Raw genomic sequence first — 20389 nt, 5'->3', positions numbered from 1 at the left:
TCTTGAACTCATAAACTGACAAAAATATTATGATTTTCTGATGTGAGCACTCACTCACATGGCGTATACATGTTCACTTACACACATAGGTCACACACAGCGTAGTGTGAGCACCCCCTCACATGGCGTATACAAGCTCACTTACACACTAGAGAAGTCAATTACCGAGGTATTGACAGTAGCCTTAGTCGGGATGTCCCTCGGCTCATTATGCGTCTTAAAGGTCGGAACAAAATGGCCATGCGTGGCTGTGGATTCAACCTACCATGGCGATTTCTGCCATGAAGATATCGGGCGATGACACTGTGATTGGGAGGTTGAATGGATCCATTAAAGCCATAATGTGTGATTTGCTCTCTGAGCAATGCCATCAATATTTTTTGAATTTCTACTTTTTGCACCATTGTAATGGCCATTGGTGTACATAAATGCTAAGAAAAACTAAGCCTGAAGTGCTTTAATTACAGTAAAATTTAACGTTTATAATAAAACCAGGTCTCCTCGGTTTTATTCTCACTGATCGAGTGCTGAATATACACATTGCGTGTGTGTACATGTGAATCATTGATCAGTGATGTACCATATAATACAGTGTATGCATATCGCTATTCGTCTTACGTCTTGTTCGTACATCACATCAGCTGCGTGTAGTTCTGCCAATAATCATAATAATCATACGATTGGCGACTTTATACACACGTTGCAAGTGCTGTCCGTCTTGACGTATAATCTGTGTGCATATCGAAATTTGTCTTACGTCTTAATGTTTCTTCGTCCTAGCTGTGTAAAACTACGCCAATATTCATGACAATATTACATTCAGCGAAGTGATACACGCATTGTAGGTGCTGGAATGAAATAGCAATTTTCTTCGTTTTACCTCATTTGTTTAGCTCGAAATTATAAGGGGACAATGTGATCAGTAGCTATCAGTGAAAATTAACATATAAATAGGAATCTATTCTTTATGCAAATCACACATTATTGCTTTAATATTGCTACAAGGGAGCAACTCATGAAGAGAGCCATTCTTTTGTCTCTTTAATAATTCGGACGAGGAACTCTATGAAGTGGTTCCATGTATTTTGCTACAGGGGAGCTACTCATGAATGGTTATTTCCAAGGAGGAAAATAAGTAGTAAGCCATTCTGGTGTCTATTTATGATTGAGATAAAGGACTCAATGAGAATGGTTCCTTTTGTTTTGCTAGAAGGGTGCCTACTTACAAAAGGTTATTTCCAAGGAGGAAAGTATGTACTACATGTAGTACGCCATTCTTTTGTCTCTTGATGATTGGGATGTGAAACTCTCTGAGAATGGTTCCTTGTTTTTTGCTACAATGGAGCTACATGGATGGCTAGAAAGAAAGGCCACAATTACTTATTTTGGCCAATACCAGCATTAAAATTGCAAATTTTCACACACTTTGCACACATATGTCCAGGCACGTAGCCAGGATTTTTTGTGGGGGGTGCTGATTTTGAAAAAGTGAACTTTTTTTCCAAGGGGGGGGGGGCAATTTTGTGAAAAATGGACTTTCTTCCCCAAATTTGGACCTTTTTTTGACCAAAAAAGCTTTAAAAGTCCAATTTTTTGGCTCGCTACGCTCGAAAAGTCTTAAATTTTGGGACTTTTTGTATACTTTTACAAATTTGAGGGGGTGCGGCCCTGGCTACATATGTCCCAGTAAAGTCATTTTGGTAGCGTGTTAGCAGGTCGATTTTGTAACTTTGCCCACCTTGGAAATGTTGTCCAGTACACCACTGATACCTAGACATTAAGACAACGCCCGAGCAACGATACATTAAAAACAAGGTTTGACCTAAACAATATATGGACAGGTTACTTTCAGGAGGCAGCCTGTCCTATCAAATTTTACACACTATACAGCTTTATTGTTAATATTTGTATATTTTAACTTATTTTTATGACAGAGTGGGATACCTTGAGATGGCGGCTGAATACAGCGTTGACATTGACACCGACATCGACTGGCCCATTGCTGAACAGCGAGTCATCAAATTTGGCTACTTTGGCAAGACGAAACCACAAGGTGTACGATTGGCTGTGTTCGCGGCTGATGGTGTCCTTACTGATAATCAAATACACTTCACACTTAGTGGTATGTTTCAAATTAAAATACAGTCCAACTTCTCTTATCCGGCCATGATGGGACCAAGCATTGGCTGGATAAGTGAAAAATCTGGATTATAAGTGAATTATATGTAATTCTGCATTGAATGCTTGAAGTGCTGACATTGAGAGAGCAAAAGGTTACTCAAAATGGGGTAATAACACTGAAAGATGGTATTTCAGTGCTTTATGCCACATTGTTATGGCCTTATGAAGATCGCATGTCTGGATTACAGAAATCCGTATAAAAGAGGTCCGGATAAGGGAGGTTGGACTCTAAGTCAACAAACCCTATAAACGAAAGTGCTTTCATTGCGAGGCTGACTCACTCACTCCCTCCCTTCCTCCTTCCCTCCCTCCCTCCCTCCTTCTAACCTAAGCCTCTAAACTAAGTTTGAAATGTTGAAAATTTCAACCAGAGAGATCAACTTTGACCGATATTTTAACTAGTTTTTTTACAAACATACTCTTTTTGACCCCCTCCCCTCTTTATGAAAGGACTTTCATTTACAGGACATCATTGAACTTCTATACTGCCCAATGTCTGCAGCTTGTACAGGTATCAAATCTAAAATCCTCCCGCCCCTCCTTGCCACCCCTCCTTGCCACCTCTCCGAGAACCACCCTTCTGGCAGGGACACATTGTTACACACCGCATAATTTACTAACCTACTTGATGTTTTCTTTGATATAGGTGAAGAATTCAGGACGTACAATGTGAGTGATAATATCGGTATACAGAAGCTGAAGGACAAAGGTGTTAATGTGAGAATTATGTGTGGTGAGTAATGTTTCATATGTAGTCACTGGGCGGGAAAAACCTCATATGTACTTTTGGCCCTTGAACATGGATAAATCCTTTATATTGAAGATGTTACTTCATCCATGTTCAAGGGCCAAAAGTACATGCAGGAAACACCTCATATTTACTTCTGGACTTGAACATGGATAAAGCCTTGTAGATGTAGACTTTATATTGAAGATGTTGCTTCATCCATCTTCAAGGGCCAAAAGTACATGCAGGAAACACCTCATAATTACTTTTGGCCCTTGAAAATGGATAAAGCCTTGTAGGTGTAGACTTTATATTGAAGGGTTCGCTTCATCCATGTTCAAGGGCAAAAAGTACATATGAGGTTTTTCCCGCCCAGTGACAATATGGCGGAATCATCCCCTGTGTACAGGGTCTATCAAAATGATTGGTACCCATCAATATCCAGTGAATATGGACAAGAATGCCACATCAAAATGCAGTATAGGATCCACCTTTTTTTGTAGATTTATGTCATGAAAGGTCATTAAACAATAAGTTGTAGTCATTTCAAGAGGGTTTGATCAAGTCTAAAATGACGGCCAGACAGGTGGCTAGCTAAGACCCTGATGGCACACACGGAAGTAATTGTTGGTTATCAATAACCTTTGCGTATGTCATCTAATGAGCAATTTGATTGGGATGCATTAGTGGTGAGATGCGCAGAGGTTATGAATTAAATATAACTTTGTCCACCTGTCTCTATTTATTCATCAGAATCAGACAGTGGTATTCACCAGAAGCATGCTGAGAGGTTAGGAGTGCCACTCTATGTATGTCCAGGTGATAAATTGGCTCTGCTGGAGAAATGGAGGAAGGAATTTGACCTGGAATGGACACAAATTGCTTATATGGGTGAGTATGAAGTGTGTTAGGGAAGTAACTCTACCCATAGACCTTTTCCTCAATTTTTTGTCTTTTTTTTATAAGCTGTGAAAGCAAGCAAGGCTCAGTTTTGAGAACCGCCAAAACTAAATCCGCCCTTTTGTTGGGGACACATTTTACACATTGCGTAATACACAGCAGGGCATAGCACCTTCGCATACTGCGCTTTGGGTATATCATGACTGACGCCCGCTTTCGAGACTTAAAGTTTGAACTTCATTGACTCGGGCAGTAACAAAAATCGAAAAGTTCTCACATATTACGAGCTGATCATAGTATGATCTACTATCTTCTACTGCATGATAGACAACGGGCAGGTGTAATATTTTGATTAGTGGATGCCTGCACAGTTAATGTCATGAAAACTCACTTTATTCTAAAATGAACAAAACTTCAAATTCAGTTGCGCATACTGTGTGGCGTATTTCGCACTATGCTTACAACATGCTACGTATGCACAGCTAGTGGACACCTCGGCAAACATTTTCCGTGATGACACAGACACTGCAGTCTACGGTGTGATAGACGACGTACAGGAACAAATGAAATTCACCACTTACAAGCTAAACCACGGCCCCTGACAAAGAATGCCTCAGTCCGATACACTGTTCATCAAATTATGTTGAATTTCTCTCCCCAGGTCGTGACATTCCCGACCTTGACTGTTTGAAAAGGGCCGGTGTTGGCGGCACTACGCAGGACGCACCCGACGTTGTGCACACATGCGCAAACTTTGTCTCATTAAACCCTGGAGGAAGAGGGGCTGCGAGGACGTTCTGCGATTATCTTGATCTTATGATGCGACAAGCGGATGCGTGTGCCGCTTACTCTTCTTAAATTTTGTGATTTAGGTGTGGTTTTGTTTTCTTTATAGAACCCTAGGAGCTGGTATAATCTGCAAAGTTAACATTCTTCTTTTCTAACATGTGCAAGCAATGGATGCCTCAATTCGTTGTTGGGCAGAAAAAACCTCCTGTGTCATTGGCCCCTGAACATGTTTAAAACAAAACCTGCTATGTAACCTCTTGGCAGTTTTGTTTTAAACATGTTCAAGGGCCACAAGTACATAGGAGGTTTTTCCTGCCCAACGACAAATTCAAATTTTATTTTTAGATTTGATCTAGAAACTTATTAAAATATTTATTAGAAGCATTGGTTCTGAGATTGTTTATAAGGTGATTGATCGGAAAGCATCTCAAGAACCGCTGCCCTCAGACCAAAGCGATTAGACCCAAAGAGTACCGACTCAAAATTGCCCTGTGTGTAACGCTATGGTATATCTGCCATATTGGTTTGTCACTCATGGAGACCTAAATAGTGTACCTCCAATATTTATCAGCAAAAGCCTGATATCTGACCGTAATTTGTGCCTTCAACATGTTCAAGCTTAAAGTGGAAGCCCCACTTTTGGTTCAAGTTCCTTGGGGAATTTATCCATGTAAATTCTGGTCTGTCTGTCATCAAGGTAACAGGTGTATTGTCAGTTCTTCTGTGGCGAACTGACCAAGTGGGGCTTCCACGTCACAAAGGTTTACATGCATCACACTTAACTTGCAGGATTGGCACAACACATTTTTCGCACAACTCAAATAAACACACAGGTTTAGTTTACCATTTTGTTGCCCTCCATGAGTGACACACAAACATGGGCGAGTTCTGAGTTGGTACTCTTTGAGTCTAATCTCTTTAGCTCTCTTTGCCTCAGACTGAAAATATCTTAAATTTGGATACCAGAAGGCCACCGTTGTATGTACAACATATGGAAGACATTACCTTAGTCTTCCACACAGGGGGTGTAGATTTCAAGTGGAGTCACCCATTAGGTAATTCCATTTGAAATTTACACTCCCTGTGTGGAAGATTGTGTGTATGGATTTCAATTACTACAACCCATTCACATTTTCTTATGATAAGATGGTGGTGGTGGTCTTGGTGCATCTGGTGCATTGACCTTTTAAGCATGGTATATTTTGGTTACTGAATGGAATATTTGGAGATTATGGAGAAACATCGTTCCATCTTTTTAGTATAATTAATGTAGTCATTGCATGATGATGATGTCATTGTGTTGATATGTGTAGAGGTAAATGTATGTAGATTTTAACCCTAACACCCTAGTGTTTTGGTGAATGGAAAGGAAAGAAGAAAGTAAGAGAGAAGTAAGTTGTTTATTTTTGGCGGGATTTGAACCCGAGACCCTGGCATGCCAAGCACTAGGTTGACGATCGGTAGCCACAGGTAGTTCGCTTCCACAGCCAACAAAACCGTGCTTATATATCACTTGGGGTAGAGTGATTGCGTCATCGCATCACGTGGGATGTATGCATGCGTTGTGGATATTTCAAGTTTTGCAAGACATGCTGTTCTTTTTTCAAGCAGCATGTGATAGGTTTTTACTTGTGTTAGCCTAATATATGGTTTTATTTACTTTTGTTTCAGGTCACTCATTTTGTTTTTCTGGCTTACAGGGCTCTATCTTTTATTTATTTCATTCTTATTTAACCTGGGTTATCCTTTCAATGCACTGGCATTGTTCTCCCAAGGTGCCCAGGTACCTTTAGGGATGGTGTAGCGAAGATATCGTACGCTTTCCACAATCCATTATCGATTTTCTATTCAGTGCAACATGGGTCGATAGTGAAAATACCATGGTTACACTATAATATTCCTATTTGATTGCCTGCACAGATACACCGTTCTTGGCTTGTACTGTGTAGTACCAGTGCAGTACCACTGCTGGTAGCCCTGTGCAGTAGCCACATTGGTACTATGTAGGTACTTTGTGTTTACCAGTCAGGTACCTTGGCGATGGTGTACCTGTGCTATTTTGTAGTGTAACAGAGCTCATCCAGATCTTGCAATTGAGGTATTTTTTGTCACTATTGATCCCATGTTACTCTCAATAGCAAATCAGTAGAGGGAAGAAATGCATTGTGGGAAGTGTAAGATACCTTTTCTGGGGATGGTGTTTCTCAAAGTGAACTCTTACTTTACTTTAAACTGTCCAGAATTGATCAAATCATGAAAAATCCACCCAGCGAAAATATCCCACTGTACATTAATCTTTGTCCTCCCTGTGTAATATGCTAATTTTGTAGAGTAGACTGGCTCTCCCCTTCTCTTCATTCTAACTTATTCTGGTTTGTCTCCTAATAAATTCCCCATGGGTTTAGCACTAAACAGCATGTTTATATGAGGTCATTTGGGCCGGGGGGGGGCACTCATGTATAAAAGTTGTAAGCATCCGCGTGATGACCCTAACTTGTTAGGATGCCGAAAATGTGTCAAACGAGGATTTTACTCAAATAAAAACACCCTAAGCGAGGATTTGGTTTGAAATTTGCCCCTAAAGAAGGATAGACATTGCGTGTGCTGGTATATGAGTATCATTCATTGGCAAGCTTAAAATTAAAATGACCGTACACATGTACACCAGGCCACACAATCAGAAACCACTCTTGTCCAGAATAACTTGATAAATTTGTCCCCACTAATGGCCGATAATTGGGTAATAAAAAAAACTACCTTAAGCGAGGATTGTCCTTAAAAAAACACCCATTCTTCTAGTAAAATGAGCATATTGAGACCCTAATCGTGGATCCGTGCGGATCCTTGTTTTGCTTTTCAAAACCACCCTAAATCTGTGTTTTCTTTCATGTGGATGCTTACAAGTATTATTCTGAGTAGGGCCCCCCGAGTTTGGGGGCATTAGTTTTGTATCAAAACCACCATGTTTAATAGGTAATGATCTAACAACATTAGTTTTAGGGATTCAATCATGTTTCACCGTTGTTCATCACAGATTAACAACGATGCATCCGCGTCATCTGCGTGGTTTACTTCGCGAGGGCAGCTTTAGCTGCCCGAGCAAAGTAAACCATGCAGACGTGCCGGACGTGAGTTTTTAATTGGTAATGAACAACAGTGAAACATGATTGAATCCCTTTCAACAACAAAAACAAGCTAAATATCATCTAATTCTCATGATTCTTCCATTCGGAATATCCGTTTGTTATTGCCGCTTAACCTTAACATCGGTGATTTCTATGTTGATAGCGTATCAGCAACAAAACAAAAGAATGAAGCGGTAATGTTTAGCTGCTACTTTAATAACATTAAGAAAGTGTTTACGCATTAAGTTCCAGTCATGACAAATTTTACGCGCTCACTCGTAACGCGTAACCCTGCGTTCGCGTATACGCTACTGGCAAAGTGTGGATTCATCACGGATTAACAACGCTTGGCTCCTGTACAAAGGAATAGGAAGAGTTGTTGAACATCTGTTATACATGAGCAGTAGATTATTATATTTTGAGGGATTAGATCCGGATAGCCCTGTCTGCAATAGCTGCCTGGTGTACATTTTGACACTTTCTGCATTCTATATTTTTTTATACATCTAAAATTTGACACCTGGCAGCTATTGCAGAAAGCGTCTTCTGGTCCTGAACCCTTGACCTCTTGAGTTTGATGGTGATGTCAGTGCCTTTACATAGTTGCCCTGATGGTACTGAGTGTGTATACAATAGACTCAACAGGATTAGGTTGGTTTGTGCGATACAATGTAGCGACCAGTAAAATATGCCCCTACATCACTACCAAACTTGAGGTGAAACAAAGTGTAGTGCTAGATGGTAGGTGGTCTGCTATAGGTAGCCAGCCATGGGTTGCATGTAGTGACAACCAAGGAGGAAGGTCTGTGACACATTACATCAAAACAGCAGTTCTCTGAACCTTACAGATTTCTTAAAGCCATATTATAACATTTGCTGAGGAGGACGCCCTCACTGATTTTTTAAAATTCATTTTTTTACACGATTATATGATTGTACTTTATTAAACCAATATACCCAGCAAAAATCAAGACTCTATGTGCTGTAGTTTTGTCAAAATCCGAGATTTTGAATAAAACGATGGAACCGGCGTTTTATTATTACAATGGAATTATTAGTCGAACGCATACACGATGTTCATAACACACAGTACCTACACAACAAAGGGTCGTACCATAATATGACCAAAGGAGTGGTACGTATTGGCGACATATGCGTTGGTAGTAAATTCCAATTTTCTTTGCTTTGCCGTAGTTGTTTGGCTTAAAAATAAAAGGGGATATATCTGACAGTAAAACCTAACATTTTATGGCAAAGAAATGCTAATCTATTTTGTATGAAAATGTTATAATATGGCTTTAACCAAGTTATAGAGCTACTTTTATACTGTAAGTGACTCCCTACCCATTTATGTTGGTGGTTAAGTAGTGATTTTTTATGACACTATCGACTGCTCAGTGCCAGAAGTGGGTAAGTACAATAGCTGCCATGGGTAGATGAGTACAATATACTGTGTATGAATTGGTAAATGTTCACAGGGCAGCTATTTGCACTTACCCAATTTTGGCACTGAACATTCGATATTCCTTATTATTTTCTTAATTGTATTCATGCACATGTTTATTAGGCTTCTAGGAACTGCCAGTTTTGATGTGATGGGTCACATATTGACAGCATCCCATAATACATTGCTCTGAGCCTTCTACTCTACACTCTACAGTTATCGCAAAACCGCTGGTGCATAGTGTAATTGGCACAACAGCAGTGCATTGTGGGATATTGTCAATAATGAGTGTTGCACCAAAATTCATGCTTGTTTTTGGGGTTTTTTTCATCTCCTCTTTCATACAGGCTGTGACTTTCCTGATCTTGACAGCATCAAAAGAGTCGGAGTAGGCGCCGCACCCGAAGATGCTCAACATCCGGCCGTCACATGCGCCAACTTTGTATCAAAGGCCACTGGGGGTCGCGGTGCAGCCAGGGAATTCTGCGAACATTTATTACTTATCATGCAGAAGGCAGAGTCAGCTACTTGCCAAGTGCCTTTATCCCCAATGCCTTCTCCACAGCCAACGAAAATTGCACCACCTAAACTAAAATAATCAGTGGGGTTACAGAGGGTCTATTTAGAGAAAACTTCAATGATCATGTACAATGTATATGAAAAATTATATAGTAAAACATTGCGGTCATGTTGATTTGTTCAGTTGTGAACATTGCTATAGCCAGGACATTCCAGGTGGGGGAAAAGGGACGGGGGGAAATGGGGAAACATTGGATGAAATTGGCTAGAAAGTTTTGAAAACACGTAAAATGTCTCAAAAAATGTTTCGAAAACACATGGGAAACATTCTATGAAAATGTTCAAAACTGGGTAAAAATGTCTTGAAATCTAAAATCAAAGCCTCCTTTCCTCCTTTTTGTCTACACTCTTGGTTGTGTTACAAAACAAGTGGTTCGGTCGGTTATTAGGCTAATTATTACCCTGTTACGTCCTGTAAATTTTCATGGTCTTTCACAACTTTGTAAATAATGACTCCTTATGCAGCTATGATTATGATGAATGGTTTATTACTTAATAAAGGCACTGGGCTATACCAGTTGAAATCCATACATGGAAGACATGACCTTGATCGTAGTGTGAATGTCAAACGCAGTTAACTGAATAGGGTGATTTCATTTGAAATTCATACTCCCTGTGTAGAATATTAAGGTCATGTCTTCCATAGGGGGTTGGATTTCCACTGGAATATCCCTTAATCTTAATGATTATCTTATAGGCTGTCTTAAATAAATTTTTATGTTGGGAAAAAGTAGGACCAAATGTTTCTAGGTAACCATTGGAATTGGCATACCTTCTTCCTATACAAGGCCAAACATTGGTGGTTTGGGGTTAAAGGTCAAAGAACTTAAAGACCTATTCAGTGATCTCATCGCAAGTGTAAAAAAATTAAAATTGTTTATTAATTGCTTAAAAGTGAAGGACAAGACATTTAAATTAAAGTGGTATTTTTGAAATAAAAGATTTGGCAAAAAACAAAGAAAACAACAGTATTAACGAAGTTGGAGCCCCATTCAAATACGTGTAGCTAATTTATATACTGTCAGTATATAAATTACAGATTCATGTAAAATGTCATATTTTGTCTTAAATACACAGCTTTCGGCTGAACCACTAGCAGGCTATGTTAGCACATCTATGATAATGACAAAGGTACCAAAATCTGAATTTTGATGCATTATACGAGTGCCCGGATGAGCAAATCACTGAATGGGCCTTAACTTACAAAGAGTCAAACTTTCTCAAATCATGTTAAAAATGTACCATACCAATGTAGTCCTATGGTCATATGGATTCAGAAAATGTATAGTTTGACCTATCTAGGATGTACCATTGTTGAGTTATTTACAAGGTCAAAGGTCTCATTTTTTGGCTCTATAGGGGAAAAGTGTGGTAAAATGCCCAGAATTTGACAAAAGAGGTGCCAAAATGTTCGTTTTGATATAGCATTTCAAACAAAGATAAGATTGCACATTCTAGAACGTTTTGTTACCTATGTATATGTAATGCATCAAAATAGGTCAAGATACTGTTGCTGGTACTTGGCCTTTTTTGCTAGGTGTGAATATATGAGAAAAAATAGTTCCCAAAAACGAAATCAAACCTAACACTATATTTGCCTTTTGCACATTTATATTTACTTTATTATGATATATGTAAAATATGTAAAATACACAGACTTTAGTACCTTGATATCAGATTCCCTAGTGTGTTTAAATTGAAAGTTGTATATATGTGACATGATCAAGGGGAATGAGTCACATGTCGGCCCTGGTCGAAAATGAGTTTTACACATGTTTCTAAAGAGGACATTTAGGGCGAATTTCTCGACGGGTGGCTTAGCAATTGGCTTGTCTAGCCTCAAGGCTTAAGAGGTCGTAAGACCAGGCTTAACTGAAAACGTATTTCCCGAAGCACGGCTACCATATCCTCGAGGCTTCGTTAGCCCGTGGGCCAGGCTTGTAGGATTAGCCCCATGCTTCAGTAAAATTTGCATTTCTCGAAATCAGTCTTCTGTAGCCGTAGTCTCATAAGCCTGTTAGACCAGGCTTACAGCGGCTTTTCTTGGCCCTGCCTCAGAGCAGGTCTTAGGTCGTAAGCCTTGGTCTATTTCAATTTACAAATTATTTAAATTGTGACGCAAAGTTTATCTTTCATATTTTTGACGGTCTTTCAATTAACATGAGTAAGCAGTCGCGCCTAGGGGGGGGGAGCTCTTGCCCCCCCCCCCCCATGAAAAAGGTAAATTAGGCCTACTTCTGAGAGTTATTAATTAACCTCATTATTTGGTCATTTTAACCTTAAAAACTCAATTTTTAAGGTTAAATAAATTGCATTTATCCCACTTTTGTACCATTGGCCTATATGTCACCAGCTTTAATACCTTAAATATGGCATTTGTACCATAATTTTTTTTCAATCCCACCTCCCCCCGCATGTCAAAAAAGAAATCTCACGCCAATGTTCCGGGGACACATTCCAAGCAGATCCCTTAACTCCTCAGACCCACTCCACCCCTTACAAACCCAAACAGCATGAACGATGCCTGTCCCTCATTTATTATGTTTGACCCCGCTTTCCCCCACCCCAGCCCAAATGAAAATGTCTAGTTACGCCACTGTGGGTAAGTAATTGTTCGATTTAGTTTCAACATCCGGCATTTCAGCATTTTATTTTAGTGTTCATTTGAGTTAGTTGAATTTTTTTAAGTAGCTGTTCCTATCATAAGACCTACTCATTTTGAATGATGGTTTTTTTAAACAACGATATAATTTAAAAAAAAATTCTTTCATCATCATCATCATCATCATCATCATCATCATCATCATCATCATCATCATTATGAAGACATATATGATACCGCTTTGAGTTAGTTGAATTTTTTTAAGTAGCTGTTCCTATCATAAGACCTACTCATTTTGAATGATGGTTTTTTTAACAACGATATAATTTAAAAAAAATTCTTTCATCATCATCATCATCATCATCATCATCATCATCATCATCATCATCATGAAGACCTATATGGTACCACCTGTCCCTATCCAAGCCTTAATAGTTTGATACTCGTACTTTTCATACGTAGGCCTATTACAATATTATTTTGGAGTGCCTATATTATACCAATAGAAGAAGGACAAACAAAGATATAGTAAATATTTGACACGAAACAATAATGCATGCAGTATTAAAACTGAATTTACGGATAAGATGCATATAATATTGCTATATCTTCTACTTAAATAATTATAAATATTGTACCAACAGATAACTTCATGTGAGATCTGAGAAGACTACTGTTATCAGCAGTAGATAGCACGTTGGTTGCTTTCCTTTTTAGGGGAATCACAGATTCCTTTGCATTAGGCTTACAGTTTTACCCTTTTTGGGATGCAAAGAAAAAATCACGAGTATAAAGCATAGGCGTATCATTCATACAAGTTGGACTCATAAAAAGTCAAGTGGAAATAAAATAATACATAAAAGACACAAAAACAGACACACTAATTATTCTTGCATCAAGTTGTGTACGGTATAAGCCCAAGCACAAGACCGCGGGTCCAGGCTAGTCTTTGCGCCGGGAACATTGCGATAATGAGACGGCAACCTTGTTAGTACGGTAAACCGTGAGGACCACAGCTTATGTACATCTACCTCCAACAGCCTATACAATTAAGTCGCTGGTTGAAAGGGACGAGGTTGTCAAGCGTTAAGCCTGCAAGGCCACTAAGACTAGGGTGAATTTGCGTTGAAGAAATCCGGCTAGAGTTAAGACTCGGGCTTCGAGAGCGGGCTAGGCTTAGTAGCCTCAAGGCCACCTTAATGAAGACTACGGCTTAATAAGACTCCTGTCGGGAAACTCGCCCTTAGAGCTTTCAGAAACTGAAAACCCCATGTTGATACGACTTTTCTGTCTGAAGTTACGCCAATTTATCAATTAATCAATCGCTGAAAACCGCTGCTCTTCTCCATCTGACTTATTAGCTCAGTTGGTAGAGCATCGGTCTGGTGATCCGAAGGTCCCAGGTTCAAATCCTGGATAGTCAGTGAAATTTTTTCACTGGCTGTCATTTATGTATGTGTTGACTTGACTTAAAAACCTTGCTCATATTTAATTTACCACATAGATTAAACTTTATTTCTCCGAATTGCTGAAAACAATATAAAACAAAAGAATTTTAACACTTTCTTTGCCAATATCTCAAAATCAATATTAGCGACATCCGACTCATTTCCCTTGATCGTGTCACATATATGTGATGATAGAGAAGATATCTTACACTTCCCACAATGCATTTCTTCCATTTCAATTTCCTGCACTGATTTGCTATCTAGTGCAACATGTGTCACTGAGTACCTGAATGAACAGAGCACATCCAGATCTTGGAAAAGATGTGTATTTCCTGACTATCAACCCATATTTTAACCAGTCTATTCTCAATATGAAAACAGAGAGAACCTGTGTAAAGTACTGTAAAAGTCAATATTTTCGCGAGAAGATATTTTCACGATTTTGTCAACTGCGCGAGAATTAAATTTCGCGGTTTTGATATTGATACAATAGAAACCTAATGCAAAAGGTTATTTTCGCGAGTTTTATTTTCGCGATTTTATGTCCACTCGCGAAATTCGCGAAAATAAAAACATCGCGAAAATGTCTACTTTTACAGTAATAGGAAGTGTCATTAATTGATTGTGATGATGTGATGCATCATGTTGCAAAGGATTCTGGGAAGGGTAAAATATTTTCTCTATTGCGATTCTATTATGGGGAATGAGTTTATCGTTGCTAAATACCCGTACTGACACAAGTATAGTCCCACCTTCGAGTAAAGTCCCACCTTTGAGAAAAGTCCTTGAACTTAATGTATTGTAACTGCCCATGCACCTTATGCATTGTAACTGTCCTTCAACTATATGCACTGTAACTACCCAGCATTTGTGTATAGTCCCACCCCCTAATTTTGGTCATTTTTCACTTTAAAAAGAGGTGGGACTATATTAACGAAAAAGGTGTTCGATTTAATTTGTTTCTTATTGTTTTCAGCAACTGATATTTTGGTAGCCACAAGTTCAATTTTTGAATATGAAAAACTTGAAATTGAATATTTTTAACATTAAACTTGTTCTCTTGATTATGTTACATTGGAGGTTAATAAGGGTACTTCTGAGATATGAGTGTGTGTGTATAAGGTTAAGACTTTGGGGACAAACTGAAAGTTTGATGTTATAAATGAAAGTCTTTTATTTAGGGGAGACAGTCAAAAAGTCCAATTACCTTTAAAGATGATCTTTCGATTTGACATTTTCAACATTACCGCTTCGGGGAGGGAGGGAGTCCACTTCCTGACGAAAGCAAATAAAATTATTTACTGGACATCAAACTTTTTGTTTGTTCCCTTACTGCCAGGATAAAACATGATTTTGGTGAACTCAATCATGTATGCCATGTACATAATATTATACTTGATGACATGAATATTATACACAAACAAATTCCTCCTTGATAACATGAATATTATAGACAAATACCCCCGAATGATGTGCCCATAGGTATTTCAGAGGCAAATTATGTGAGGACCATGTATAATCTATAATTATGGATTTGAATCCCACCGAATGTAACCTAGAGAGGAATTTGCCTGTGTGGCTCCCCATATCACAATTCTTTCACATCTGCTGATGTATTATGTGCATAGTGCCAGGTTATATGATTTGACTTTGCTGCATTGCTTAGCTTGAAAAATTACATGCTTCTATCGCCTTTAGAGCCATTTTGTAACATTTCATGAAAATATATTAGTATTTTTTGCCATAAAGTATTAGCTTTTACTGTCAGATATGTCCCCTTTTAATTTTGAGCCGAACAACTGAGGTAAAGCAAAAAAATTGGAATTTACTATCAGCACCGATGTCGCCAATGTGTGTCACTCCATCTGTCGGTCCCGAACGCCATGTGCAGTGTTTTGAACATTGCGTATGTGTTCGACTAATAGTTCCATCGTAATAATAAACCATCTTGTTCAGACGGTTGATCAAAATGTCGGATTTTGACAAATCTAGATAAGCGCATGATGAACAGCCACATGAGGCTAGTAAACTACTTGTGGTACTGGAGCAAAAATCTGTAATATGCTGCTTAAATATAGTCACTGAGAACTTGGCTGCTATGCACATTCAAGACTACATCAATAAAATAATGTGAAAGTATTGCGACATAAGTTTATAGTTTTTTTTGAATATTATGTTAATCAAAAGTTGATGATATTTTCTGCTATGAAAATTGAGACCAAATTGCTTTAATCATAGATTTTGCTTATATACTAGTACTCGGCTTATAGCCTAGCATATCACATGCTGTGTTCAAGGCTGGGAATTTGAATTCGCTATTCTAGTTGAAATCCATACACCCCCTGTGGAAGACATGACCTTAATATCCCACACAGGGGGGTTTCAAATGGAGTCACTCATTCGGGTAACCCTTTTTGAAATTCACACTCCATGTGGGGAAGGTAAAGGTCATGTCTTCCGTGGATTTTAACTGGAATAGCCATATGTTTGCATGCAAGACTATCAAAATTTAAAATTAATGAAGTATGTTTTTCAAAATTTGCCCAAGAAATTAGGATCAAATTATATTGTAAGTTTCTATTTTGCATAAGATAAAGATGACTGCAGTGTTGCTCAAAAATGTAAATTTCTTCACTAGTACTTGCTTCACTTCACCTAGTTGTAAAATGGGGAGCTGTTAGGGATGATCGCAATCTTAAAATGCTGAGAGGGGACTGGCATCACCTATATATGTGTCGAGGAAACCTTGATGAAGCAAGATTGTATTCTGATTCTGTGATATCTTAATGACATCTACTCCTAATTCCAGAAAAATACAGCACTATATTTTAGGGATTAAAAAAAGTATCCTGTTTTGCCAAGTAAAACATAGCCCAATTCTAATCCTTTAGTTAGTTCTAACTAGTAATAAAAGTCAAATTTTAATATTAGGCCAAATTTGGGAAATAAGGTCCAAAAACATGCGCTTTTAAGGCATTTTTAGTATGCTGTGACAATCAAGCCTAAGACTTGTACAAAGATAAATTTCAAGTTAAAGGCATTCTAATTTTTGGAAGGTCTAAAAACATGCATTTTTAAGGCATTTAAAGTATGCTGTGACACAATCAATCCCAAGAATGTCAAGTTATGCATTGTAAAACACATTTTCTAATCTTTTTCATAACCAATTATCCAAAATAACAAAATTATTAAAATTGTAAGCCAACTCTTAGCTATACTCAAGATTTTGAATGCATAAATTTGCGCCAAGTCTTACAGTTTTAGGACTACAATGCAAAATTTCATGTTTTTGGCCCATTTCTCCTCAAACTGCAAGCAATTGAAATTGAACTTTTTTTGCCATTTTGAACTATCTGAAAACAGGACAATATTCTGTAATACAAAAAAAAAGTAGCGCTGTATTTTTCTGGAATCGGAAGTAATCTGAAAAGTGTGCTGGTTGGTTTGAAGTGGATATTAAATGTCCATATGCAGGAAGTGGCAAGAAAGTAGACCTTATGTGCAATAGACAAAGCTGAACTTTTGTATCAAGTATTTGTGTGGAATTTACACAAATCCCAGAAGGTCGATGGGGGGGGGGACTCAACTTTAGAAGTGATAGGTATGTGCCTACCAGTAGGGGCAAAACATGTTTTAAAAAATGGGGATCATTGAGTACAAACAAAATGGAAAAAGGGGTCATTGGGTATACTATAGTGAAAAAAAGGGGTCATTGGGTATAAAGTGTCTAAAATGGGTCATCGGGTAGAAAATTTTGATAAAAAATGGAGCAAAATTCTATTGTCCCAAATTTACAATACAAATTTGCTGAAATAACAGAATTTGAAAGATTGTGCATTATTTTGTTGCATTTTGATGATACAATTTTAGCAAAATAAGGGGGTCATTGGGTAGCCGGATATTTTAAACAGGGGTCTATTGACAGGCACATACCATCACTTCAAAAGTTGAGTGCACCCCCTGATTATAACAAAAACAAGAAGTTCATTTACTATGTACACTAAACTTTATGTCTTACTATTGCCATTAACTGTACATATTAAAATAAAGCAATTATTCTACTTCTACAATAATTTTAGTATTTACTTTTTTTGTGTCATTACAGGAAAAAAATATATTGAGAACATGGATTAAAAATATAGTATCTTGTTTTGCCAAATCAAATATAGCATGTTATACATGGGTTAGAAATTAAAGTTGCCCTGATTTTCCCTAACTTCAAGAGATTCAGGAAGAGAATAGTTTGTATTATCTACAATGTTCAGAAGATGGATGATAAATAAAAAGAAAAGACATTGAATCCTCTGTCATTTAACTCTTTGCTGTTTGACATATTATGACATCACAGAAATTACAAAAAACCACTTTTCCTGAAACCTTTTAAATAGGAACAATTCAACAATTTACCTCAATTTTTACGAAAGTAAGAGCAACTTTTGACCCCCTGTATATAATAACCATCAAATCAACCTTAGACCTTGTGTGCCCATAACTTCTTACAGATGTTACATTCCTAGGATCCAATTTGACATGTTTGAAAGTGTTATTGAAATACAAGTTTGCCCCCTGTACGATCCTGTGGTCCATTAGGGGGGTCTTTTATTTTAAAGGTCACATTCTAATACTGCTAACATACCCGGTTTAGCAAAAATAGCTGGTTATTAGCTTTTATGGTTGCTGAAATGGAACACGAATTGTCAAAACTAGAATCAAGCAGTGGCGGTGCCAGGAATTTTTTTAGGGGCGGGGCGGGGCATTGAGGGGAAAAGGGAATTTTTTTTTTGGGGGCAAAATCAACAAATTTTGCATAAAATTACTGCAGAAAGGTGAAATTTTCGATTATAGAAGTCGTGGTGATATGATGTGCGATTCTTTCTTTCTTTTCAAACACTTTGATTGCCTGTATAACGTTCAGGGGAAAAAATGACCATGTCTTTCCCTAGTGCCCCTCAAAATGTGTAACTTAAGGGGGTACTACACCCCTCGATAAATTTGTGTCTATTTTTGCATTTTTCTCACAAACTAATAACACGATGGTAGCGAAAGTTATGTATATTATAGGGGCAAGGAATCGAATTACTACACTGAAATTTCAGTGACCCAAGACAAGCGGTTTGCTATTTATGATAAGAAATAAGGTACCGCTAGGATGTACCTCATTTCCTATCATATATACTGAACTGCTTGTCTTGAGTCACTGAAATTTCAGTGTAGTAATTGGATTCCTTCCCCCAATAATATATACATAACTTTTGTTACCAGTGTGTTATTATTTTTGAGAAAAATGCAAAAATAGTCACAAATTTACCACAGGGTGTAGTACCCCAGTAACTAAAGTATTCCTTTAGCATGTGATTGCCTTGCTGCCCTAGCAGGCCTTAGCAGAATTGCCTGGCTGCCCTCGATCGCAAATGCCAAAATGAACTTTTTTCCCTGAACTTCCATGCTCTTTGAAATTGTTGGTTTAAAATAATATACATATTTAGAATGGCAAAGATTAATTTTGATGAATCTATTTGTGAGGTCAAATTTGGGCAAAAATGCCAAGTTTTTTGACACAAAATATTTTGTTCAATGTTACAACAACAACAAAAAGTTTTAAAATAAAGTAATGTAACAAAAAAAAAAGTAATAATTTTTTTTTTTTTTAAACAAGATATACATGTATACACCCATTTTTTTAAAAAATAACGGGCTCATAGCAGATACCAAACTCCTTAAACAAAACTTCAATTTTGGGTATGTCCAAAAAAAGTACCCACTATATCAGAAAAGTACATCTTCTCTGCTATGTAAAATAAATTGGCCAATAAGAACCCTCCTCAGAAATAAATGTTTCCATTTCATTAACCAATCACAGTAATAATGAGTATTAAAATATTAATTAATACAATTTCCAACATGAGCAAGTGTGCAAGTAAATGAGGATGAGGACCTTCATTTATACTGTAACAATTCTTTTTATCATGCTACTATGACCTTGAGGACGGTTGATAACTTCCTGCAAAGAGTTTGAATATGCCCTGTTATGATAAATGTCTACGTGTCCTTAAGGTAGGGGGTTTATTGATCGGTTGATTTATTGATACAATATGCGCACCCTGTAAAAACGGTATTAAAGGTTTTTATTTTGTTTTTGACAAATTTTCATTTCAAAATACTCATTGACAATTTTAATATCCTTAGTTTATTGACGTTATTTATACACAATTTTAATTTTTTATACTTTCTTGGCCAGGATTACTGAATAGGCCTTTAAGCCATACCCCGGCCGCGCCCCCCTTTCATGGCCTAAAGGAAAGGGGAATATAAAAGCGGCCCCTCCCCCTTCGTGTCAAATTGTACCCGGAAGTAGTAATAATCAATATGCGTCATATTTTCAAGCTTTTATAGCTCAGTTTTAAGTCATAAATCGACCATAATAGTGACTGATATAGGTAACAAAATATATTTAAGACATTAATTTAACACTTTTATATTATAATTAAAAGTTTAGAATCTATTTGACGTAATAAACGTGAGAATTCTTCAATAAATCTGAGATACTCCATCAATTGTTCCTTTTTAGTAATGCCGATTGCAGGGCCCATAATG

The 20389-nt window shown here is 37.6% G+C and overlaps 1 protein-coding gene, 1 long non-coding RNA gene and 1 other non-coding gene across 6 annotated transcripts in view; all 3 read left to right on the top strand.

The window, feature by feature from the left end:
• The window catches only part of LOC140164668 (N-acylneuraminate cytidylyltransferase-like), a 28448-nt gene extending 18589 nt beyond the window's left edge, over window positions 1-9859 (top strand). For 3 of the 4 annotated variants that reach the window (XM_072188013.1, XM_072188011.1, XM_072188012.1), the window contains exons 6-9: window positions 1935-2122; window positions 2828-2914; window positions 3662-3799; window positions 9514-9859. In XM_072188013.1, coding sequence (XP_072044114.1) covers window positions 1935-2122; window positions 2828-2914; window positions 3662-3799; window positions 9514-9764 — 664 coding nt within the window. In that variant the 3' untranslated portion in view covers window positions 9765-9859. Of the gene's footprint in view, window positions 1-1934; window positions 2123-2827; window positions 2915-3661; window positions 3800-4469; window positions 4681-9513 lie in introns of all 4 variants that reach the window. The other variant, XM_072188014.1, reaches the window with a different exon arrangement.
• Window positions 9860-12960: 3101 nt separating this feature from the next.
• Window positions 12961-17868, top strand: LOC140164667 (uncharacterized). The gene is made up of 2 exons (XR_011860553.1): window positions 12961-16883; window positions 16920-17868. It is a non-coding gene; the product is annotated as an uncharacterized lncRNA (long non-coding RNA).
• Window positions 13698-13771, top strand: Trnat-ggu (transfer RNA threonine (anticodon GGU)). The gene has a single exon. It is a non-coding gene; the product is annotated as a tRNA-Thr (tRNA).
• Window positions 17869-20389: the final 2521 nt, after the last annotated feature.

This window comes from Amphiura filiformis, chromosome 11, assembly GCF_039555335.1.
Source record: "Amphiura filiformis chromosome 11, Afil_fr2py, whole genome shotgun sequence".
Classification (NCBI taxonomy): domain Eukaryota; kingdom Metazoa; phylum Echinodermata; class Ophiuroidea; order Amphilepidida; family Amphiuridae; genus Amphiura; species Amphiura filiformis.
The sequence above is the reverse complement of the archived record's forward strand: the minus strand, read 5'-3'. Positions and strand labels throughout refer to the sequence as shown.